At 45.1% G+C, this 17,871-nt stretch overlaps 8 protein-coding genes across 9 annotated transcripts; 3 read left to right on the top strand and 5 right to left on the bottom strand.

Annotated features, from left to right (window-relative positions):
• Window positions 1–285: 285 nt before the first annotated feature.
• LOC4801976 (cell surface glycoprotein 1) lies at window positions 286–4,537 on the bottom strand. Of its 2 annotated transcripts, none has more exons than XM_001358952.5 (4): window positions 4,029–4,537; window positions 2,347–2,682; window positions 1,318–2,290; window positions 286–1,254 (listed from the first exon to the last, which is right to left on the bottom strand). In XM_001358952.5, exons 1-4 carry the CDS (start codon window positions 4,116–4,118, stop codon window positions 1,193–1,195), a joined length of 1,461 nt encoding a protein of 486 aa, XP_001358989.5. In that variant the 5' UTR covers window positions 4,119–4,537; the 3' UTR covers window positions 286–1,192. The 2 variants fall into 2 exon arrangements, with proteins under 2 accessions (XP_001358989.5, XP_003736636.3); XM_003736588.3 differs by lacking the exon at window positions 4,029–4,537 and adding an exon at window positions 2,799–2,963.
• Window positions 4,538–5,125: 588 nt separating this feature from the next.
• On the top strand, window positions 5,126–6,248 carry nero (deoxyhypusine hydroxylase nero). Its single transcript, XM_001358953.4, has one exon. It carries the CDS (start codon window positions 5,211–5,213, stop codon window positions 6,117–6,119), a length of 909 nt encoding a protein of 302 aa, XP_001358990.2. The 5' UTR covers window positions 5,126–5,210; the 3' UTR covers window positions 6,120–6,248.
• A 353-nt stretch (window positions 6,249–6,601) lies between these two features.
• Window positions 6,602–7,410, top strand: awd (nucleoside diphosphate kinase). Its single transcript, XM_002137523.4, has 2 exons — window positions 6,602–6,790; window positions 6,970–7,410. The coding sequence occupies exons 1-2, from the start codon at window positions 6,617–6,619 to the stop codon at window positions 7,300–7,302; spliced, it is 507 nt and encodes a 168-aa protein (XP_002137559.3). The 5' UTR covers window positions 6,602–6,616; the 3' UTR covers window positions 7,303–7,410.
• Window positions 7,400–8,221, bottom strand: LOC4801979 (uncharacterized). The gene is made up of 2 exons (XM_001358954.5): window positions 7,592–8,221; window positions 7,400–7,535 (listed from the first exon to the last, which is right to left on the bottom strand). The coding sequence occupies exons 1-2, from the start codon at window positions 8,197–8,199 to the stop codon at window positions 7,421–7,423; spliced, it is 723 nt and encodes a 240-aa protein (XP_001358991.4). The 5' UTR covers window positions 8,200–8,221; the 3' UTR covers window positions 7,400–7,420.
• Window positions 8,222–8,245: 24 nt separating this feature from the next.
• On the bottom strand, window positions 8,246–8,941 carry Tbca (Tubulin binding cofactor A). The gene is made up of 2 exons (XM_001358955.4): window positions 8,558–8,941; window positions 8,246–8,492 (listed from the first exon to the last, which is right to left on the bottom strand). Exons 1-2 carry the CDS (start codon window positions 8,764–8,766, stop codon window positions 8,369–8,371), a joined length of 333 nt encoding a protein of 110 aa, XP_001358992.2. The 5' UTR covers window positions 8,767–8,941; the 3' UTR covers window positions 8,246–8,368.
• Window positions 8,942–9,053: 112 nt separating this feature from the next.
• Window positions 9,054–12,533, bottom strand: eEF1alpha2 (eukaryotic translation elongation factor 1 alpha 2). The gene is made up of 4 exons (XM_001358956.4): window positions 12,378–12,533; window positions 11,264–12,151; window positions 10,699–10,904; window positions 9,054–10,632 (listed from the first exon to the last, which is right to left on the bottom strand). Exons 2-4 carry the CDS (start codon window positions 12,084–12,086, stop codon window positions 10,273–10,275), a joined length of 1,389 nt encoding a protein of 462 aa, XP_001358993.1. The 5' UTR covers window positions 12,087–12,151; window positions 12,378–12,533; the 3' UTR covers window positions 9,054–10,272.
• Window positions 12,534–14,395: 1,862 nt separating this feature from the next.
• Window positions 14,396–15,326, bottom strand: LOC4801982 (nucleolar protein 16). The gene is made up of 3 exons (XM_001358957.4): window positions 15,128–15,326; window positions 14,788–15,072; window positions 14,396–14,730 (listed from the first exon to the last, which is right to left on the bottom strand). Exons 1-3 carry the CDS (start codon window positions 15,223–15,225, stop codon window positions 14,490–14,492), a joined length of 624 nt encoding a protein of 207 aa, XP_001358994.1. The 5' UTR covers window positions 15,226–15,326; the 3' UTR covers window positions 14,396–14,489.
• A 753-nt stretch (window positions 15,327–16,079) lies between these two features.
• Window positions 16,080–17,630, top strand: CstF50 (cleavage stimulation factor subunit 1 Cst50). The gene is made up of 3 exons (XM_001358958.5): window positions 16,080–16,231; window positions 16,289–17,153; window positions 17,228–17,630. Exons 1-3 carry the CDS (start codon window positions 16,161–16,163, stop codon window positions 17,564–17,566), a joined length of 1,275 nt encoding a protein of 424 aa, XP_001358995.1. The 5' UTR covers window positions 16,080–16,160; the 3' UTR covers window positions 17,567–17,630.
• Window positions 17,631–17,871: the final 241 nt, after the last annotated feature.

The following is a 17,871-nucleotide window of genomic DNA, read 5'->3' on the forward strand; positions in this document are numbered from 1 at the left end:
CAGGACTACTCGCTCTTCGAAAAGAGCGCAGAGTGTCATTTTCTTGGATGAAACACATTTCTTCTCTCTTGTATTTAAAATAAATTTATTTACAAAAGAATATTCAAATGTATTCCTTATACAGAGGAAAAGCTGGCATACAAAAACGGCTTCGAAACTAATTTACGCTCGCTTTTGTTGCACTTGAAAGTAGTAAAGTATGTGTAATTATAAGAATTTCCATCTCGTGTTTTTTGTTTTGTTTCATTTAAAAAGCTTAGTCTAATATATTTAATTACGAATTCATTTAAGAGTGATCGTAGGGATACCACAACTGTTCCCAGCGGACATCCCACCATGCACATTATTCGGTTTAGAAATCAATTATGTTTCTGTTCAGGTTACAATGGTTAAACATGTATAGAAAAACTAAATGCTTCAAATAAAACAAGCATATCATGGGTAGGGGTAGGTAGGGGGGTGGGAAGATACCCAACAAAAAAATTAATAGGTATACATATTTATAGAGTCATAATCTTAATAGCCGCAGAGCTGTTTGTATTGCGTTAAGGTAAATTAAAATCATTTCATTTCCATTTAAGTTTTTGTTTTTGTTTGAGTGGTGTCCAAATTGCTTGTTTTATAATTAGTCTTGCATTATTATTACAGGTATTAAATCTTAAAATTTAAAAACGTCCATCTATAGTTTACATACATTTTCGTGTCAATGTATTCATCTTTTGTTTGATTCCAATTGAATTAATTATACACATACATATTATATTTAAGATGCATTTCACAATCTGTCTGTGTATTTTCGTGTGTGCAGGTGTGGGGAAAGGGAAGATAGTGTCGGGGCAGAGCGGTGGTTTGGGGGGTCTGTTTTTTCGTCTGTCTGTCTATCTGTGGCGCACACAGTGCAACATTGAAAATCCAGCATCGATTGCATCTTATGGCGCTCCTTATCATTAATCAACCAAAAACTGGAAGACACGAACCTATTGATATCATTTCAATTTTGTCGGGTACAGAACGAATTAAGTTGTCTGTTGTGTGGAGAGAATGGAATCTGTATATCTGTGGGTGTGTTGTTGTTAACTCTTAAATGATTGCTTGTAGTTGGCGACATCTTTGCCTGAGTCGACGGCCCAGCTGAAGATGTAAGATGCTGCCACGCACTGATTAGTAATTGGACTTCCATCATCCGATCGGCCTAATTGCACACCTTCGGCGCTGCATCGACGTCGACGGAATTGTTAACGATTTTTGGTTCACCTGCAAAAATATCAACAAATCCTATAAGTTTCTAGGTTCTTTGAGCGTGTTCGATTTGCTTACCATTCACATTAAGCTCGGATTTGTTGACTGCACTGATGGCCTGTGCCTGCTTAATGGGCGTCTCTGACACGACGGTGGTATCAACGGCCGCAGCCGGTTCCGTCTTGCTAACATCGTTGGTGGCAGGGACAGGAGCAGGAACGGACGCAGCTGGAGTGGCTTTCTCCCCCGTTGTCTGTTCGGCTTTCTTGGGTTCTTCGGCGCTCTCAGCTGGCTTCGGCTCTTCCGTGCTTTTGAGCTCGTCTGAACTTTCTGCGTTCTTTTCCTCCTTGGGCTCGGCTGGCACATCCTCTTTAACCTCAGTGGCGACTTCATCGACAACATTATTGCTGGCTTTTGTTGCTTCTGAGCTTGCTACGACCTTTTCGGCTGGTGTGAATCGAACAGTTTCTGTACTACTCTTGGAACTCGAATCCACCTCCATGGGCTCGGGTGAGGGATCCCGGGCGGGTTCCGAAAGCTTTTTTGGCTCCTCCGCTGCCTTATCAGCTGCGGTAGTCGCAGGCGGCTCTGAAGTAGTTTCGGGTGCGCTTTCGGCTTCAGTTTTATTGTCTGCCGATGCTGCTGATGGCTTCTCTTCATCCACTTCCATGGCTGCGGGAGCTGAATCCGCGGCAGCAGCTGGGGCAGGAGTGTCTGTACTAGCACCATTTTCAGGGTCATCGTTACTTTTCGGTGGGTCTTCAGCCTTTGGCACTTCTTCTGGCGTTTTCTCCTTCACCTCGGGCTCATCTTTGCTTGCTTTGTCCTCCGCAGCGTGGTTCTGTTGCTGCTCGGGCACAGCTGTCAGCTTGGCAGCAGCACCATCTGTCTGATCCTCATTTTCGATTGACTTGGCATCTGTTTCTTTTGCGTCAGCAGGCTCCTTCTCCTTTTGGGGCTCTGTGGTGGTGGCTGGAACTGCCTTCTTAGGAGTACCTTTGACTGGCTTCTCTTCTCTCTTCACCTCCTTCTTATCTTTCTTGGGAGTAGCCTGAAATGATTTGTTTCGTTAGAATGTGTTTAATGTTTAGAAAATGCTTCACTCACCTTTGCCTTGACCGGCAGAACCACCTTTTCTTCATCGTTGGCTTTCTCCGGCTCCCGGTCGAGCTCATCGCTGCCCACGTCTAGTTTGCGCGCACCGCGACCTTTCCCGGCGCCGCCGCCGCCGCCACCGCTCTTTGTGGCTGTCGTCGGCGACGCGCGTGCCTTCTTGTTGGGCGGCGGTGTAACAGTCTCAGCGGCACGTGTTGGTGTGCCGCGAGTACTGGATCGCGTGCGACGTCCACCCTCTAGCTCCAAGCTGCCGCCCATAGTTCGTACCAGCTCTTCGCTTTCCCGCTGTGCCCGTTCTATGAACGAGCGTCGTTTCGGTGTGCGTTTCTGCAATATTTAATGCAAATGGACTCGATAAGTACTATATACATCTTAGTCAAATACACAATAAGATAATCGCTACGATACGACGTAGTTTGATCCTGGGCAACATTCTCTCTTACCGCTTTCATCAGTTCAGGAGGTTCTCTCATTGTCCCGTGCTTAACAAAATTGGATATTAAAAGACGAATAGTCTTGTCGGTCGGTGCCTTTTTGCCGCGATATTGTCGACGATATGTACGTTGTATTAACACAACTGACCTACTATTTTTAATGTAAAGCGTCACTTTTTCAGCGCGTTATTTTTGTGTATGGTTAAAAATGACTTTTCCAGCACTCGCCTACTCTAGACAATCGGTTAAGTTATTTAAAAGTGTTTACATATCGACATAAAAGATGCAGCACCCTGTACACTAAAATAATTCCCACTGTTAGCTAACATAAATCTGTGCCAATCAACATCGGTGATTGGACGACACTGATCAAGTATTAATTCCCCTATAACCATCGGACAACAAATTAAACCCGAATCTAGAGCGCAACGTATTCCATCAATACATGAATACATACAAACGCATACAATATATGTCAGTACAGTGCCTCCCAGCTAAAAACGAACAGTCGTAGTAGAAATGTTCGAAGTACTGCAGCTGCTAAATATAGTAATAATTTTTGATAACAGAGATAGCGGCCACTGAGAAGAAAAAATATTATTTGCCAAGTTTTTTCCATCCCAAAACTCGTTACAAAATTGGATTTTGCCGTATATCTACATTATGCTAAAAGTTACAGCGCTCTGAACATTATGTTTACGACTGCGTGTTAACAAGCGGCTGCCTCTACATTTGTGTGGTAAAGTACAGCAAACAACAAAAAGTCGAAAAGAGAACAAGCAAAAATAAAAACAAACGAGACGCAGCGGCAAAACGTGCGTCCAAAAGGGAAACGCCGATTGCTTGCTCACCAACCTAACGGCAACAGCAACGAGTACATACACACACACACACACATGCATCGAATGTATCTTCCACGGGGGAGCAGAGTTTTGGAAAAAGCGCGCGCACACGAGGGCAAGTAGCAGTAGAAAAAAACGTAAATAGAAAATGGACAATAAAACGCAACACCCAAAATGCACACAAAAACTGTGTGCGCGTGCATACGTGTGTACGTTTTTATTTTGGAAAATTACTGAATAACCCAGCGCCTATGTTCCCCTAGTCGCCCGTAGGACACAAAACACTCCGTCATAGATAATTCGGGTTATTCATTTGTGTGCGTGGAACAGCGCGCGCTCTTATCGCTGTTCACTGGCTGTTAATTGTCACTAAATATGTATATGCAACGCTACTTACGGGTGTTTTTTTCTCATCCAACGCCGCCTCCTCAACACTGCTGTTGTGCAGCACCGTCTCCGGCTTCTGTGCGCCAGTTTCGTCGGACATTATTTGGTTAATGCAATGTTTCCAGGCGTTTCTGTACAATTATTAATATGTTTTATTGCGAAACCGTGTGTATTTCGCAATATTTTAACTTCAAACTGCTTCGGCTGCAGACTCTGACTCTGGCACGGCACTGACGAGTTTATTTCACTCAGTCCCTTGTACACAACTACAGGTAAATCTACACGCTGGGCAAAGCGTGAACCCGCAAATTTTATAAATGCCGGATACGTGTACTTGCAACAAAATTAATTGTTTGCAAATATTGTATTATGTTGCGAAATACAACTGGCTATATATTTCGAATGTTATTTGCAATAAAACAATCCGCCTTTCACACTTTTTTTGTGTTTTTTAAATTGCAATCGCGCTTCCGAACGTAACTAAACTCAGTTGATTTATCGGACTTATCGATCAAATATACCGACGACTCTTAGAAATATACCGAGATACGTCACAAATTTAGAAATATACTGACGAATTATTTGTATTTAAGTTTTATCATATTCCTCGTTTTTGATATTCGGTTGAATAATACTCGCCGACTAAGAACTGCAGCTCTGAGTTCATAATTTAATCCGAATATATGATTCATTTCCTACAAGACTGGTTAACTTTAAGTTTTCATCTTTATTGCATTGCTTATAAATTAAGGTTTAAGCAAAACCGGTCAACACTAAATTAATTTCTTTACATAGTAAGTACACGCAATCTACACATTTACTACATATTAACTACATTACATGTACTTACCAAAGGCGACACCTGAGGGGGAAATGTGTACGTTTCAAAAATATTTGCCCGTTTATTTATCATATAAGCCCAACTTAGTTACAGGAACGTTTTTGGACGTTATGGTGCTTTGTTTCTTTAGATATAGGAAGTTTCCTGAAAACGGTCGTTTTGAAGTTAGTTTTTTAACCACAATTGAAAGTATATACTTGATTAAAAATACATATTGTCAGTGTGACCGTTTACGGCATTTTTCACACGGTATATTTATGGCGCTAGGACGGTAGGTTCAGTGTTTCGAAGCGCCTCAAAAGTGTTTCCACGCGGCGCTGTTGGTTGTTATTTTTATTTATACATCCAAAAATGGTCTCGCAAGAGCAGATCGAAGCCATTGGCGGGGTGCTGAACAACAAGGACAGGCCCCTCAAGGAGCGGTTCCGCGCCCTCTTCACACTGAAGAATATTGGTGGAAAAACTGCCATTGATGCCATAAGCAAAGCATTTGACGATGATTCAGCCTTGCTCAAGCACGAATTGGCCTACTGCCTGGGACAGATGCAGGATCCAACGGCGTTGGAAATACTCACCAAGGTCTTGAAGGACACCACACAGGAGCCAATGGTTCGCCATGAAGCTGCCGAGGCCATGGGCGCTATTGGCCACGCGGATGTGCTGGCCATTCTCGAGGAGTACAAGAAGGATCCCGTCGTCGAGGTGGCCGAGACATGTGCCATTGCGCTGGACCGTGTACGCTGGCTGCAGAGTGGACAGCAGGTGGCTGACAAAAATCCCTACGCCTCCGTGGATCCCTCGCCCCCAACGGCTGGCGACAAGAGCGTGGCCGAGCTAAAGGCCATTTACTTGGACGCCAAGCAGACGCTGTTCGATCGCTACCGGGCAATGTTCAGCTTGCGCAACTTGTGCACAGAGGAGAGCGTCCTCGCCATAGCCGAGGGACTCAAGGACTCGTCCGCCCTGTTCCGACACGAGGTGGCCTTTGTTTTGGGCCAACTTCAAGAGCCCTGCAGCATTCCATACTTGCAGGAGAACCTAGAGGACCACAAGGAAAATGAGATGGTGCGCCACGAGTGCGCCGAGGCTCTGGGAGCCATTGCCACAGACGATTGCATACAGATTCTGACCCGCTATGCGGACGATGAAAAGCGTGTGGTCAAGGAGAGCTGTGTGATTGCACTGGACATGTGCGAGTATGAGAACAGTCCAGAGTTTCAGTATGCCGACGGCCTATCAAAGCTGGATGGAACCAAATAATCATATTTATCATTTGAATTTATTTAACTGTATATATTATTTGTAAAATTTGTATTGTTGAATCACATCACAGAATGTGATTAACCAGAATCTAATCTTATCGGTGCAGTAAAGCAAAACGAAACGTGACTTTTAAAGGGTTCCTCATTGTTGAGATAATTTTATTGGTTTACTTGCACGGAGAAACTATTTATTACACGCGGAGATTTAATCTAACAAGTCAGACACGGAAATTTTACATTTTTAAAAATTTAACCGCTCTTTTTGTTGAAATTACAGCTTTGCGCTTGTGTAGAGTTGAGTTGCGTTTATCGTATCTTTTTTATTTACTTTTTAGTAGATTTAACCCGCTTTTTATAAAAACCACGGCTTCATATTGGTACATCGGTCGTGTGGATTGAAGACCTACGCATCCCAAGAAAAAGTAAAAAAAACACTATAAGCTTTGTATTTTTTTAAAATCGAGAATGCATCGAAAATCGATTGCCTCGATAAGCATGCTGGGTACCGTACTAGCGCTTTTTTCATTAATTTCTGTAGCGATGGCGGCCAACAAGGAGCGTACTTTTATCATGGTTAAGCCCGATGGAGTCCAGCGTGGACTCGTCGGCAAGATCATTGAGCGCTTCGAGCAGAAGGGCTTCAAATTGGTCGCCCTGAAGTTCACCTGGGTAAGGAAATAATTAAATTAATAAATCAATAGCGCGCCCCCATGCTGGCTGGCGAATCGTGTTTAACCTCAAAAGCGGCACCGTCAGATGGGGGCGCGGCGCGTCATCAATTTGACATGTGTTTTAGAGGTCAAGAAAACGGTGATAGCGTTACAATATCTGTTTTGTAATCATTGCAGGCCTCCAAGGAGCTGTTGGAGAAGCACTATGCCGATCTGTCGGCCCGCCCCTTCTTCCCTGGATTGGTCAACTACATGAACTCCGGTCCAGTGGTTCCCATGGTGTGGGAGGGCTTGAATGTGGTCAAGACCGGCCGTCAGATGCTTGGCGCAACCAACCCAGCCGATTCCTTGCCCGGCACCATTCGCGGAGACTTCTGCATCCAGGTGGGCCGCAACATCATCCACGGCTCCGATGCCGTCGAGTCTGCTGAGAAGGAGATCGCCCTCTGGTTCAACGAGAAGGAGCTGGTCACCTGGGCTCCAGCTGCCAAGGACTGGATCTACGAATAAAATGGCAGTCATGTGTGGAATCAGATGTTAATCTGCATTTTCCTCTCACTTAAGTTATACAGTACAGAGATTCTTCAAAAGAAATAAAATTCCATCATTCTTATAAAAGTATTCCATTTTATTTAGCTCTGTACTCTACCCACTCACTGGTCGGCTCTTGGGTTGGCAGCACCCATCCGCGAGGTATACAGGAGCCTCGTTTTCCATGAGTTATATAAGAATCCCAGATGGAACTGAAAATAAAATTGGATTATTTGATGGACCATGCTGATGGCCTTACTGATCTTACCGCCGCTTGAGAAACTCTGGTTTATTTAGCCGTCGCTTCTGACAAGATGAGGGTTTGCCAAAGAACACAACGTCCCATTGGGTCTCTATCAATGGCGACTTGGATTTGTTGATTGTGCCACTCGTACTCTCCTGCTGCACCCGTTGCCACACAGTGCGCATGGACGCCAGCTTCTCAACTAGTGTCGCCGTATCTCCGCCGCGGGCCTCGCATAGCTTTACTAGAAGGTCTAACCTCTCCAACACACTGGCGGCGTCACTACGTTTTTTTAACGTGATGCCCTCCGTTTTCTTGTCCATTGGAGAAGGACGAGGTTCGTCAGGTGGCTTCGGCACGTGTTCATTTTCCAAAACGCGCTTGGCTGATTGCTTGCTTCTAAATTTCCACCGCCGGCGTTTTCTGCGTCGTTGGATGCCGGCAATTTTTGCGGCCGTTCTGGAGTCGATTTCGTCTAGCTGGGCTATCCTGGTCTCTTGGGGAGCTTCAAGCTGCCCCGCATCAACTCTTCTTGGCGGGGCATTGCTAGCAACATCCAATTTCTGTAGATCGGCGGCAGATTGTTCAGTATTTGTCTTTATTTCGTATAAATTCGGATTTTTCGCCGGCATTTTAAGTAGTGTTGGAAAACGTCGAAGGCGTGCACAGCTGTTTGGCTGATTTTAGTTTATTAAATATAATATTACATATAAATAAAATTAATGCGAAACATATGTAGTTAGGGAAGCATCATTAAATACTATTGAGGGAACGTATTAAGATTTGTTTGCCGCAAGGGCTTTAAACCGCCAGCACACCTTTGGCTTCGGTTAAAATCTCGGCCGCTTTTGTGTAGGTCTCCGTCTCCTTGAGATCCACCTCGTCGTCAAGAAACTTCTGCAGCACCTCGTACTCCTTTTGCAGTCTGGAGGGAGACGAGAAATTAATTAAATTTGTCGTTCGGCTGGGGTTCTTAGACAATGGAAATACCTGCGCTTTGAGTCCGGAATCATCATCTCACACTCCGCGATGACTTCCTCCTGCTTGCGCAGCACATGGTCATCAGCTCCATCATTACGGAATTTCTCCAAACGGGTGCGTTCAATATTAACCTCCTTCTCGTAAGTTGTTTTCTCCTTGGACAGGCGCTTCACGACACCCGTTTTTATAACCAATTGCCTGATGCGTGGATCTGCCATTTTTGTGCTACCACCGGGTTATTGGAATTTCAAGTGATGAAAATTGGAGTTAGAGCCACTGTTTTTATTCTGAGTCACTGCAATTTTAATAATTGCTGAACAGCCGTCAAAATTTTGTTTGTGCTTTTAAATGCCGCCTGTGAGTCAGTTCCAGAGCTGCCACCCTGTGCCACAGAAGTCGGAATGTGGCATTCACAGTAAACTCCGAAAACTGTTAAATTCAAACGACAACAATCTTATATAAGATGGTAAAATTTCGGATAAAATAATACAAATTGTTTAATCGATTTATTTGGTATTTTACGGTTAAGCTTCCTTTATTTTTCTCATCATTTAAAAGATCTTTTTATCAAGCAACATGTTCTGTATCCATGAATTTTGTTTGGTGTTTGGTTACAATTACAATTAAATGTGTGTCTAAATTCAGAGAAGAGAGTGGTTTATGTGGGCAATGACCTGCGATTAACGTATATATATTGTGTGTTGTATGCAAATGCAAATGAGGCTCGATAGAACATTTAGAATGTTTTGTCAAAAACCGCATGATTATGTATGTGTGTGTTTGTGTTATAATATTTTTTGTAATACTTCTTAAGCATTTGTCTTTTGGTTTCGAGAGAAAATTTTGAATTCATTACGAATGTAGTCTTTTTTGGTTGTTGTTGTTTCAATGAGGAAAACGAATGGTTGCTTGGAGGGGTGGAGCATGGTTTAAAACTAAACTCTGAAATTACAGTGTGTAATAGATTTTAAATCGAATGCCTCCGACTTGACTTATCAAAAGTATAAAAAGTGTTTAAAATCCATTGGTGACGGTGACACGATGGGCGATGGTTATGGCTGATAGGATGTTTCTTGTTGTTGTTGTTGTTGTTGTTCATGAAGAGATGTCTATGCGGATGTTTAATAAAATTTTATTATTAGTGATGGATGAGTATATCGATGAGGCTAGCGGCAAGCTACAGTGGCATTTTGGTTGGCTCCCTTTGCTCCTGCGCATGTCGACAACGACGAAGGTTTCCTGCGAAAAGACTTGCGATGGCGATACAAATTCAGATAGATGCAGTAGATGGCAACGTTGAGTGCCACAACCGACTGGGCGAGCGGAAAGGACACTGGATACTCGTCCGTCTGGCCACCAACGCGATGATGCTTCGGTAGAAGGGTGCCACCATCGACTCTGATAACGCTGCTAATGCTGCTGCTGTTACTGGTGGTGGCCGCCTGCTGCTCCTCGCTAATTGTGTGTGTGATTATTATTAATTGTAGTATTTGTTCGATTTCGTATAATATTTGCATGCAGCAGTTGGTGATATTAGTAATTGGTGTTTCTTCTTCTTCGGTTGCCACTGATTTTGGTTTTGATCGTCGAGTAGATATTATAATTTTGGGATGTGTTGCTGATGCTGCTGTTGCTGCTGTTGCTCTAGCCGTTTGCTGCTGGGATTCTTGAGTGATGTTGTTGCTGTTGCTCTCGCTTATGTTGTAGGTCTGCTGGCACCCTAGTTATTTCTTCTTCTGTGCCTTCTCAGCGGCTTTTGTTACTTTGCCCGAGGTCGTTTCTTTAAAGTTGACGGACTTGATAACGCCCACGGCGACCGTTTGACGCATATCGCGAACAGCGAAACGGCCCAGCGGCGGAAACTCCTGGAAGCTCTCAACGCACAGCGGCTTGCTGGGCACCAGCACAATGATTGCCGCATCCCCCGACTTGATGGCCTTCGGTTCGGTCTCCGTTGTCTTGCCCGTACGACGGTCGCACTTCTCCTTGATCTCCGCAAACTTGCACGCAATATGGGCCGTATGGCAATCCAAAACGGGCGTATAACCGTTGGCTATCTGCCCGGGATGGTTCAGAACAATCACCTGCACAACACAAAAATGGAAATACAATCACTTTTCCCCATTCACAAAGTCAGTCTTTATCCATACCTGAGCGGTAAAGTCAGCAGCTCCTCGGGGTGGATTGTTCTTGGAGTCGCCAGCCACATAGCCACGTCGCAGCTCCTTAACCGAAACGTTTTTCACGTTAAAGCCAACATTATCACCCGGCATGGCTTCGGTGAGGGCCTCGTGATGCATTTCGACGGACTTTACCTCAGTGACCAAATTAACCGGCGCAAAGTTAACGACCATGCCTGCAACGAATACACAAACATATATACATACATACATACACATATATATGTATACAGTAGGTTCTCTATCTGTCGGATGGGAATTGGAATTGGAATGGGGTGTGTGCAGCTGCGGTGCCCGTGCCCGAGCCTCGCTCTCGACGCTCAATAATGCATACATGCGCAGGGCTTCGTGTCGAGCTTCGGTCACCGTGGCGGCAGCGGCGGCGTCGGCGGCGGCACCCAAATGCCGACCCAAATTTAGATGGGCAGCTCTTGAGGCAGAAAACTTGAATGAACACTAATCATGGGCAGGGCAGTGTGTGTGTGGGGGGGGAATATTAAATCAAGATTGCATTGTGATTCCATCCAATCCTTACCTGGCTTCAGGATGCCGGTCTCCACACGACCAACGGGCACTGTGCCAATACCGCCAATCTTGTAGACATCCTGCAGGGGCAGGCGCAGTGGCTTGTCGGTGGGACGCTGTGGCGGCAAGATCGCGTCCAGCGCGTCAATCAGGCATTTGCCCTCGCCCTTACCCTCCTTGCGCTCGACGGTCCAGCCCTTGAACCAGGGCATCTTCTCGGAGGGCTCCAGCATGTTGTCGCCGTGCCAGCCGGAAATCGGTACGAATGCCACCGAGGCCGGATTGTAGCCGATCTTCTTGATGTACGAGGATACCTCCTTCTTGATTTCCTCGTACCGAGCCTCGCTGTAGGGAGGCTCGGTGGAGTCCATCTTGTTGACGCCCACAATCAGCTGTTTAACGCCCAGTGTGAAGGCGAGGAGGGCGTGCTCACGGGTCTGGCCGTTCTTGGAGATACCAGCCTCGAACTCGCCAGTACCGGCAGCCACAATCAAGACAGCGCAATCGGCCTGCGAGGTGCCGGTGATCATGTTCTTGATGAAATCTCTGTGGCCGGGGGCATCAATGATGGTCACATAATACTTGGCCGTCTCGAATTTCCACAGAGCAATGTCGATGGTGATGCCACGCTCGCGCTCCGCCTTAAGCTTGTCCAGCACCCAGGCGTACTTGAACGAGCCCTTGCCCATCTCCTGGGCCTCCTTCTCGAACTTCTCAATCGTACGCTTGTCAATGCCGCCGCATTTGTAAATCAAATGTCCGGTGGTGGTGGACTTGCCCGAATCGACGTGTCCAATCACCACAATATTAATATGAATCTTCTCCTTGCCCATCTTCTCTAGCTGGTTCTTCTTTTTCCAGATGAATGCTAATCAACGACGGTGCGGCTGCTCTTTCTCTACATGGATAGAATAGATAAAACCCAGAGAATGGGCGACAGAGAGAGAAAGAGAGAACAGACATAAGGATTCGGGGAAAACATCATGTATGTACATATGTAGCGATGTGTGGCTGACGTGGGTGTAGACACATCAAAAAAAAAAAAAAAAAAAACGTTGCATACATGTCGAAACAATTTCCGGACATAGGCCGAAAGCTGTAGAGAGGAGAGGAGTGCCACTCACCTATATATTTATGACGGATTTGGCTTATGGCTGGCGCCTTTACGGTCTTTACGGTCAAAACTGTTGACAAATCCACTGGATGCTGAATCCTAGAATAATTTTCAATTAAGTTCTGTATGGAATATACGGAATACTGAAGTTTTAGGTATAGATGTGACGCGCTCCAGACACGGAGAACAACTGAATCTCGGCGTTTCTGCAACCCGGTCTAAAAAATCAATAACGAGCCCCAGACAGAAACAGAACCCGAGTTGGAGCCGAGTGTGTGGCAGCCGCAGCTAACGACTGAGCAATGCACTCTCCTCTCAGACAGTGCGCGCCCACCCACCCCCCCACCACCCTACCATACCAGTCGCAACAACACGGAAGGCATTGTGGCAGGCAGAGAAAGTGTCGGGTGTGCGCCGCTCCCAAGGAGAGTGAGTGGCAGCGAAGTGGTGGCTCAAATTGATCGAATTAGCTTTCCCATTAAGATGAATATGATAGATGAGGTTCCTTTTATGATTTTCTACGAAATGGAAGCAAAATCAATGATGACGTCGTAGGCAAAAGCCTATGCAAAGCATCGGCATTCGGGGACATTCGTGTGTGTGTTCGCGATTCTCAAAAAGGGTGCCAAACTGCACACAGAGAGAGAGAGAGACAGAGAGAGAGACAGTGGAGAGGAGAGGAGAGACACCACACATGTAGAGAAAGAGATGCACTTGCTCGGCAGCGGCTGGCTCATCGTTTAACATCGATTCTCGTCGGCCGCCGCCTGCCTTCGTCTTGGATAAACTTGCAACCGAACGAACACACTTGCAGCACACACACACACACACTCTAGGGCGTTGTGATTTATTTTCTACCCTAGTGACAATTTTTACTTTTGTGAATTTTCCTCATTTTATTTTTAACTCTGTATTTGCGTCGAAGTGCAAATTGCAAGAAAAGAAGACACGAGAAAAAGGGAAATGTAAAAATACTTTGGCATGCAAAATCTCTCACACACACACGCAGAGATGCAGTTGAAGCAGGGCGGAAAAAGGGGGAGGTACGATAATCTGCAGAGCATGTGTCATATGCAAATGCACATGCTTTTAGTTAAATTAATGAAAATTCCCATAAAAAGAAAAGAAAACACGTAAAATGGCTAAATAAATCAAGGAAACCCTAACACACTCACAGTTGTTGCAATTCTTTGCCAAAACGGCCGCCATGTTGGAAATGAAATGTCTCAACCGCAAAAATAATAGTTTAAATCAGTTCCAAATGGAGCCAACAAATACACAAAACTTTAACTTTTGTTGGCTTTATCGAACAGTTTTCACCGCCATCGTTATTTATGCACGGGCTCTTATGCAAAAATGTTATAGGACACCGGCCGGTAATCCGACTTTTCCGCACACACACACACACACACACACAGGCATACACATGAAAATGCAACGAAGGTGTCGTCGGTTCGGTTGTAAAAAAATTGAATTCAATGGCTTTTCGCCCCACAAAAAAACAGGAAGCGGAAATTATTGATGAATAGACAAAAGTATCTATGGCCCCACACTTGTTTTGTTAATTGACACTCGAAAAATCAATCGATGCCTATTAATATGGGCAATTTTCAGGAATTTAGCCAGACCCTTTTGCGGTTTACGTGCACTTACCTCGAAATCAGAAAACGGAAAGAGCGAAAAATTTAACGGGAGCCTCGGTGTACATGCACTTGCTCACAATCGAAAAGCTGCGGAAACATCGATAGTACTATCGAATTTGACTAAAACGAAAACGAATGTTTTGACTCCATTTCGATGCATTTTTTAACAAAATTTAACATGTTTACATATTAAAGAATCATTGAGAGAGACAAGACATACATAGCGGGCCTAAGCTCAAAACAATCCAATCATATTCCACTTATTACTATTTACCTGACGCTGACCACCAGTGGTCTGCCATTTCACTAATGGAGAATGTTATTTGCGCGACATCTCTCCATTCGGACCACACAAATTATCCCCAATTTCAGCAACCAAATAAAATTAGTTTGGAGTACCCATTTAGTATGTATTCAAAATATTAAGTAAAAGCTAAATATTACATGAAAAGTCAAAGAGATGCCGAAAGCATTCTTTTTTATTTCCATTCACTGTCCGACTCATACTCAGGCCAATCTGGCTTTACATCCGCTGTTAGGTTCTTCTGCTCCAGATAGACATTGAACTGCTCGGGAATGGACATAAATCTACGAATCTTCAAGCGAAACTGTCTCCATGTCAGTTGACCATAGTTCTTCCTATCTGTGACCATGCCTTTGTAGTTGAACTTGTATTTGTTGAGGAAATAGGAGAGCTCTTTGACGACACCTTTGGGTAGTCTGTAAGAATCAAATAAATTTAAAAATGGTCATCATCACACAGGGATCCATGTTTACCTGAACTCTGGGTCCGCGCGCTCGCTAGCCAATTGCTCAAGCTCCTCTACCACATGACCGCGTTTTGGCCCCTCTTCTACAGGGGCTTTCTTTATGCCCAGTAAAAGTCGCTCTTCCTCGTCGAGTTCCTCCTCAACGAAGCCATTCACAATTTTAGCCGCATGAAGTCGGTCCTTTCTGTAGCTGGGTATCGCAATTGCCTTGTTGGGATCCTTGGCCAAACCCATTTCGCTGAAGTTGGTGCCCACACGCTGACCCTCCACCCACATCTTTTTCAGAGCAGGACTGCGATAAATAACGTTAATGATGGACATGAACACTCATAAAAAAGTAAACTCACTCCTTGATTTTGCCAGTGGAACTGCGTGTTTTGTTGAGTGTTTTACGGTTCACACTGTAGCGATAGTGCTTGCCTTTATGGTTCTTGCGAATCTTCATTGCTGTATATTTTAAATTTATTAAACTTCTTCACTAGCCAAAAATCAAAACAATTTGCAGTCGCACGTGTGTAGCAGTGTGACCGCGGACCGATTCATAAGATATACGGTCAGACCGTATCTCAGAAATATACCAAAATACACGTCACAGTTCCATAATATACCAAAGATATACTGTCGAATTATTTGTATTCGTATTCCATCATATTCCTCGATCTGCTCCAGATCCTGAATATGCACATCACCTGATCAATGGTTGGGAAATGCAGTTCCCAATCATCTCCATTGCTCCGATTAAAGTACAGGTTCGTCAAGACGTAATGGTCGTAATGCTCCAACATTCTCCAACACACTCCCCATTAAAAACCTAGATCAGGTCGGTTCAATTATAAAATCCGTTACTTCAAGTTGACCTTGCTGCCATACATGCCATAAAAAGGGGCATTTTTATTTACAGTCCTTTTTGACCGCAGAATTTGGTGGCCCAAAAACCGTTACATTTCTCGATTTTACCTAATAATACCGTAAAAGAGGTGTATATCCTTCAAAAAATTAACTTCTTGTGTCTGTGTAGTGGCCAAGTGCAGATCTTATTGAAAAAAATTAAAAGTGAAATGAAGTTCCAATGCCAACAACCACTTCATCCAGTTTAAAAAATGGCATGCCAAATTGAAGATTCCTTAAATTTTAATTTGGCGGAATACCAACAATACAATACAATGACCGCAGGGCTGGAAAGAAATGTAATGGAACTAATTTTGCTACATGGCATCTACACAGGGATGAAACCGTAAATGCGGCACGATTGAAAAAACCGCTTTGCAGTACTTAAGTTAGAGATGGTGTACCAGCGATACCAAACCGATAACGATTACTTTGATATAGACGGTGGAATCTGTTTTTGCGTTTTGTTTATAACAAAATCAAACCGGCACAATGCGCGATGAAATATTGGATCCCAACAATCTGGTTAAGAACCGGGAAATACTGTACCGACTGATGATAAGGTAAGGTTGTGTGTTTGCAGACCAGAACCCTCAATTATCCTATATTCCATATTGCAGCCAGCTGATGTACGATGGCTTGGAGAAGTTCGCCATGGAGCTGTCGATGCTGGTCAAGGCAGATCAGTGCGCCCCGAGTGAGCGCCTGCTGCATGTGATGATATCCGGCATGCAGACATTGTCCGACAAGGAGAAACTCAATTCCGACGACGTCCTGCCTGGCATAGATCTCGAATTTGAGCCCGAAGCATCCGCCCTGGCGCCGGAGCCGCACTCCTATGAAACGGCCTACGTGACGTCCCACAAGCAGGCTTGCCGTGCCGGCGCCTTCAGTTACGACGGCTCTCTGGTGGCCACCGGCAGTGTGGATGCCAGCATCAAGATTTTGGATGTGGAGCGTATGCTGGCCAAGTCTGCGCCAGACGAATGTGAGCCGGGTCGCGAGCAACAGGGTCATCCGGTTATACGCACCCTGTATGACCACACCGATGAGGTGTCCTATCTGGAGTTTCATCCCAAGGAGCACATCCTGGCTTCGGCATCGCGTGATGGCACTGTCAAACTGTTTGACATTGCCAAGCCATCGGTAAAGAAGGCCCACAAAGTATTTACCGACTGTGAGCCGGTTTTGTGTCTGTCGTTTCATCCCACTGGCGACTACATAGCCATCGGCACGGAGCACAATGTTCTGCGTGTGTACGATGTGCACACCACGCAGTGTTTCGTCAGCGCTATTCCCTCGCAGCAGCATAAGGCCGGGGTCACGTGTGTGAAGTATTCGCCCACAGCCAAACTATATGCGACGGGCAGCTATGATGGCGACATCAAGGTCTGGGATGGCATCAGTGGCCGTTGCATCAACACCATTGCCGAGGCCCATGGCGGGGCGGCCATTTGCTCCCTGCAATTCACACGAAACGGCAAGGTAAGTGTTGGCCATGACCCTGGGACACCATTCCTTCTTATCCAAGCGCTATTCTCGATTTCATTCCATTCCAGTATCTGCTATCTTCGGGCATGGATTCGCTTGTCTACCTGTGGGAGCTCTGCACCAGTCGACCCATACAAACGTACACGGGCGCCGGCACCACCGGCAAGCAGGAGAACCAAACCGAGGCCGTCTTTAACCACACCGAGGACTATGTCCTCTTTCCCGACGAGGCAACGACATCTCTGTGTTCCTGGAATTCGCGCAACGGCTGTAGGCTAACGCTCAACTCTCTGGGCCACAACGGACCTGTACGCTACATCACCCATTCGCCCAATTCGCCCGCGTTCCTAACCTGCTCCGATGACTTTCGAGCACGCTTCTGGTATCGAAGGGCCACCAATCAATAATTGTTACCATAGAAAGTGGAAGGAATTTCTGAAAAAAATAAACTATTTAAGATTGAAAACTACTCGGAATTTGAATGACAAATTTTCCTCGAATATTAGTATAAGATTAATTATTCTGTAACACGTGTCGCGCGTCATGCAGCAGCGCTATCTGTCGGTTGGACGGAAAGAGGACTGTGTTTCTGTCGCAGAGGCCACTGAATGGTCCAGTCCTTGCATATCAACGTTCAATGTAATTAAAAGCAAAACAAAAAATCAGATGTAGCATCTTTGGTGTAGTATCATCGGTTATTTTTAGTAAAATT

This window comes from Drosophila pseudoobscura, chromosome 2 (genome assembly GCF_009870125.1).
Source record: "Drosophila pseudoobscura strain MV-25-SWS-2005 chromosome 2, UCI_Dpse_MV25, whole genome shotgun sequence".
Lineage (NCBI taxonomy): Eukaryota > Metazoa > Arthropoda > Insecta > Diptera > Drosophilidae > Drosophila > Drosophila pseudoobscura.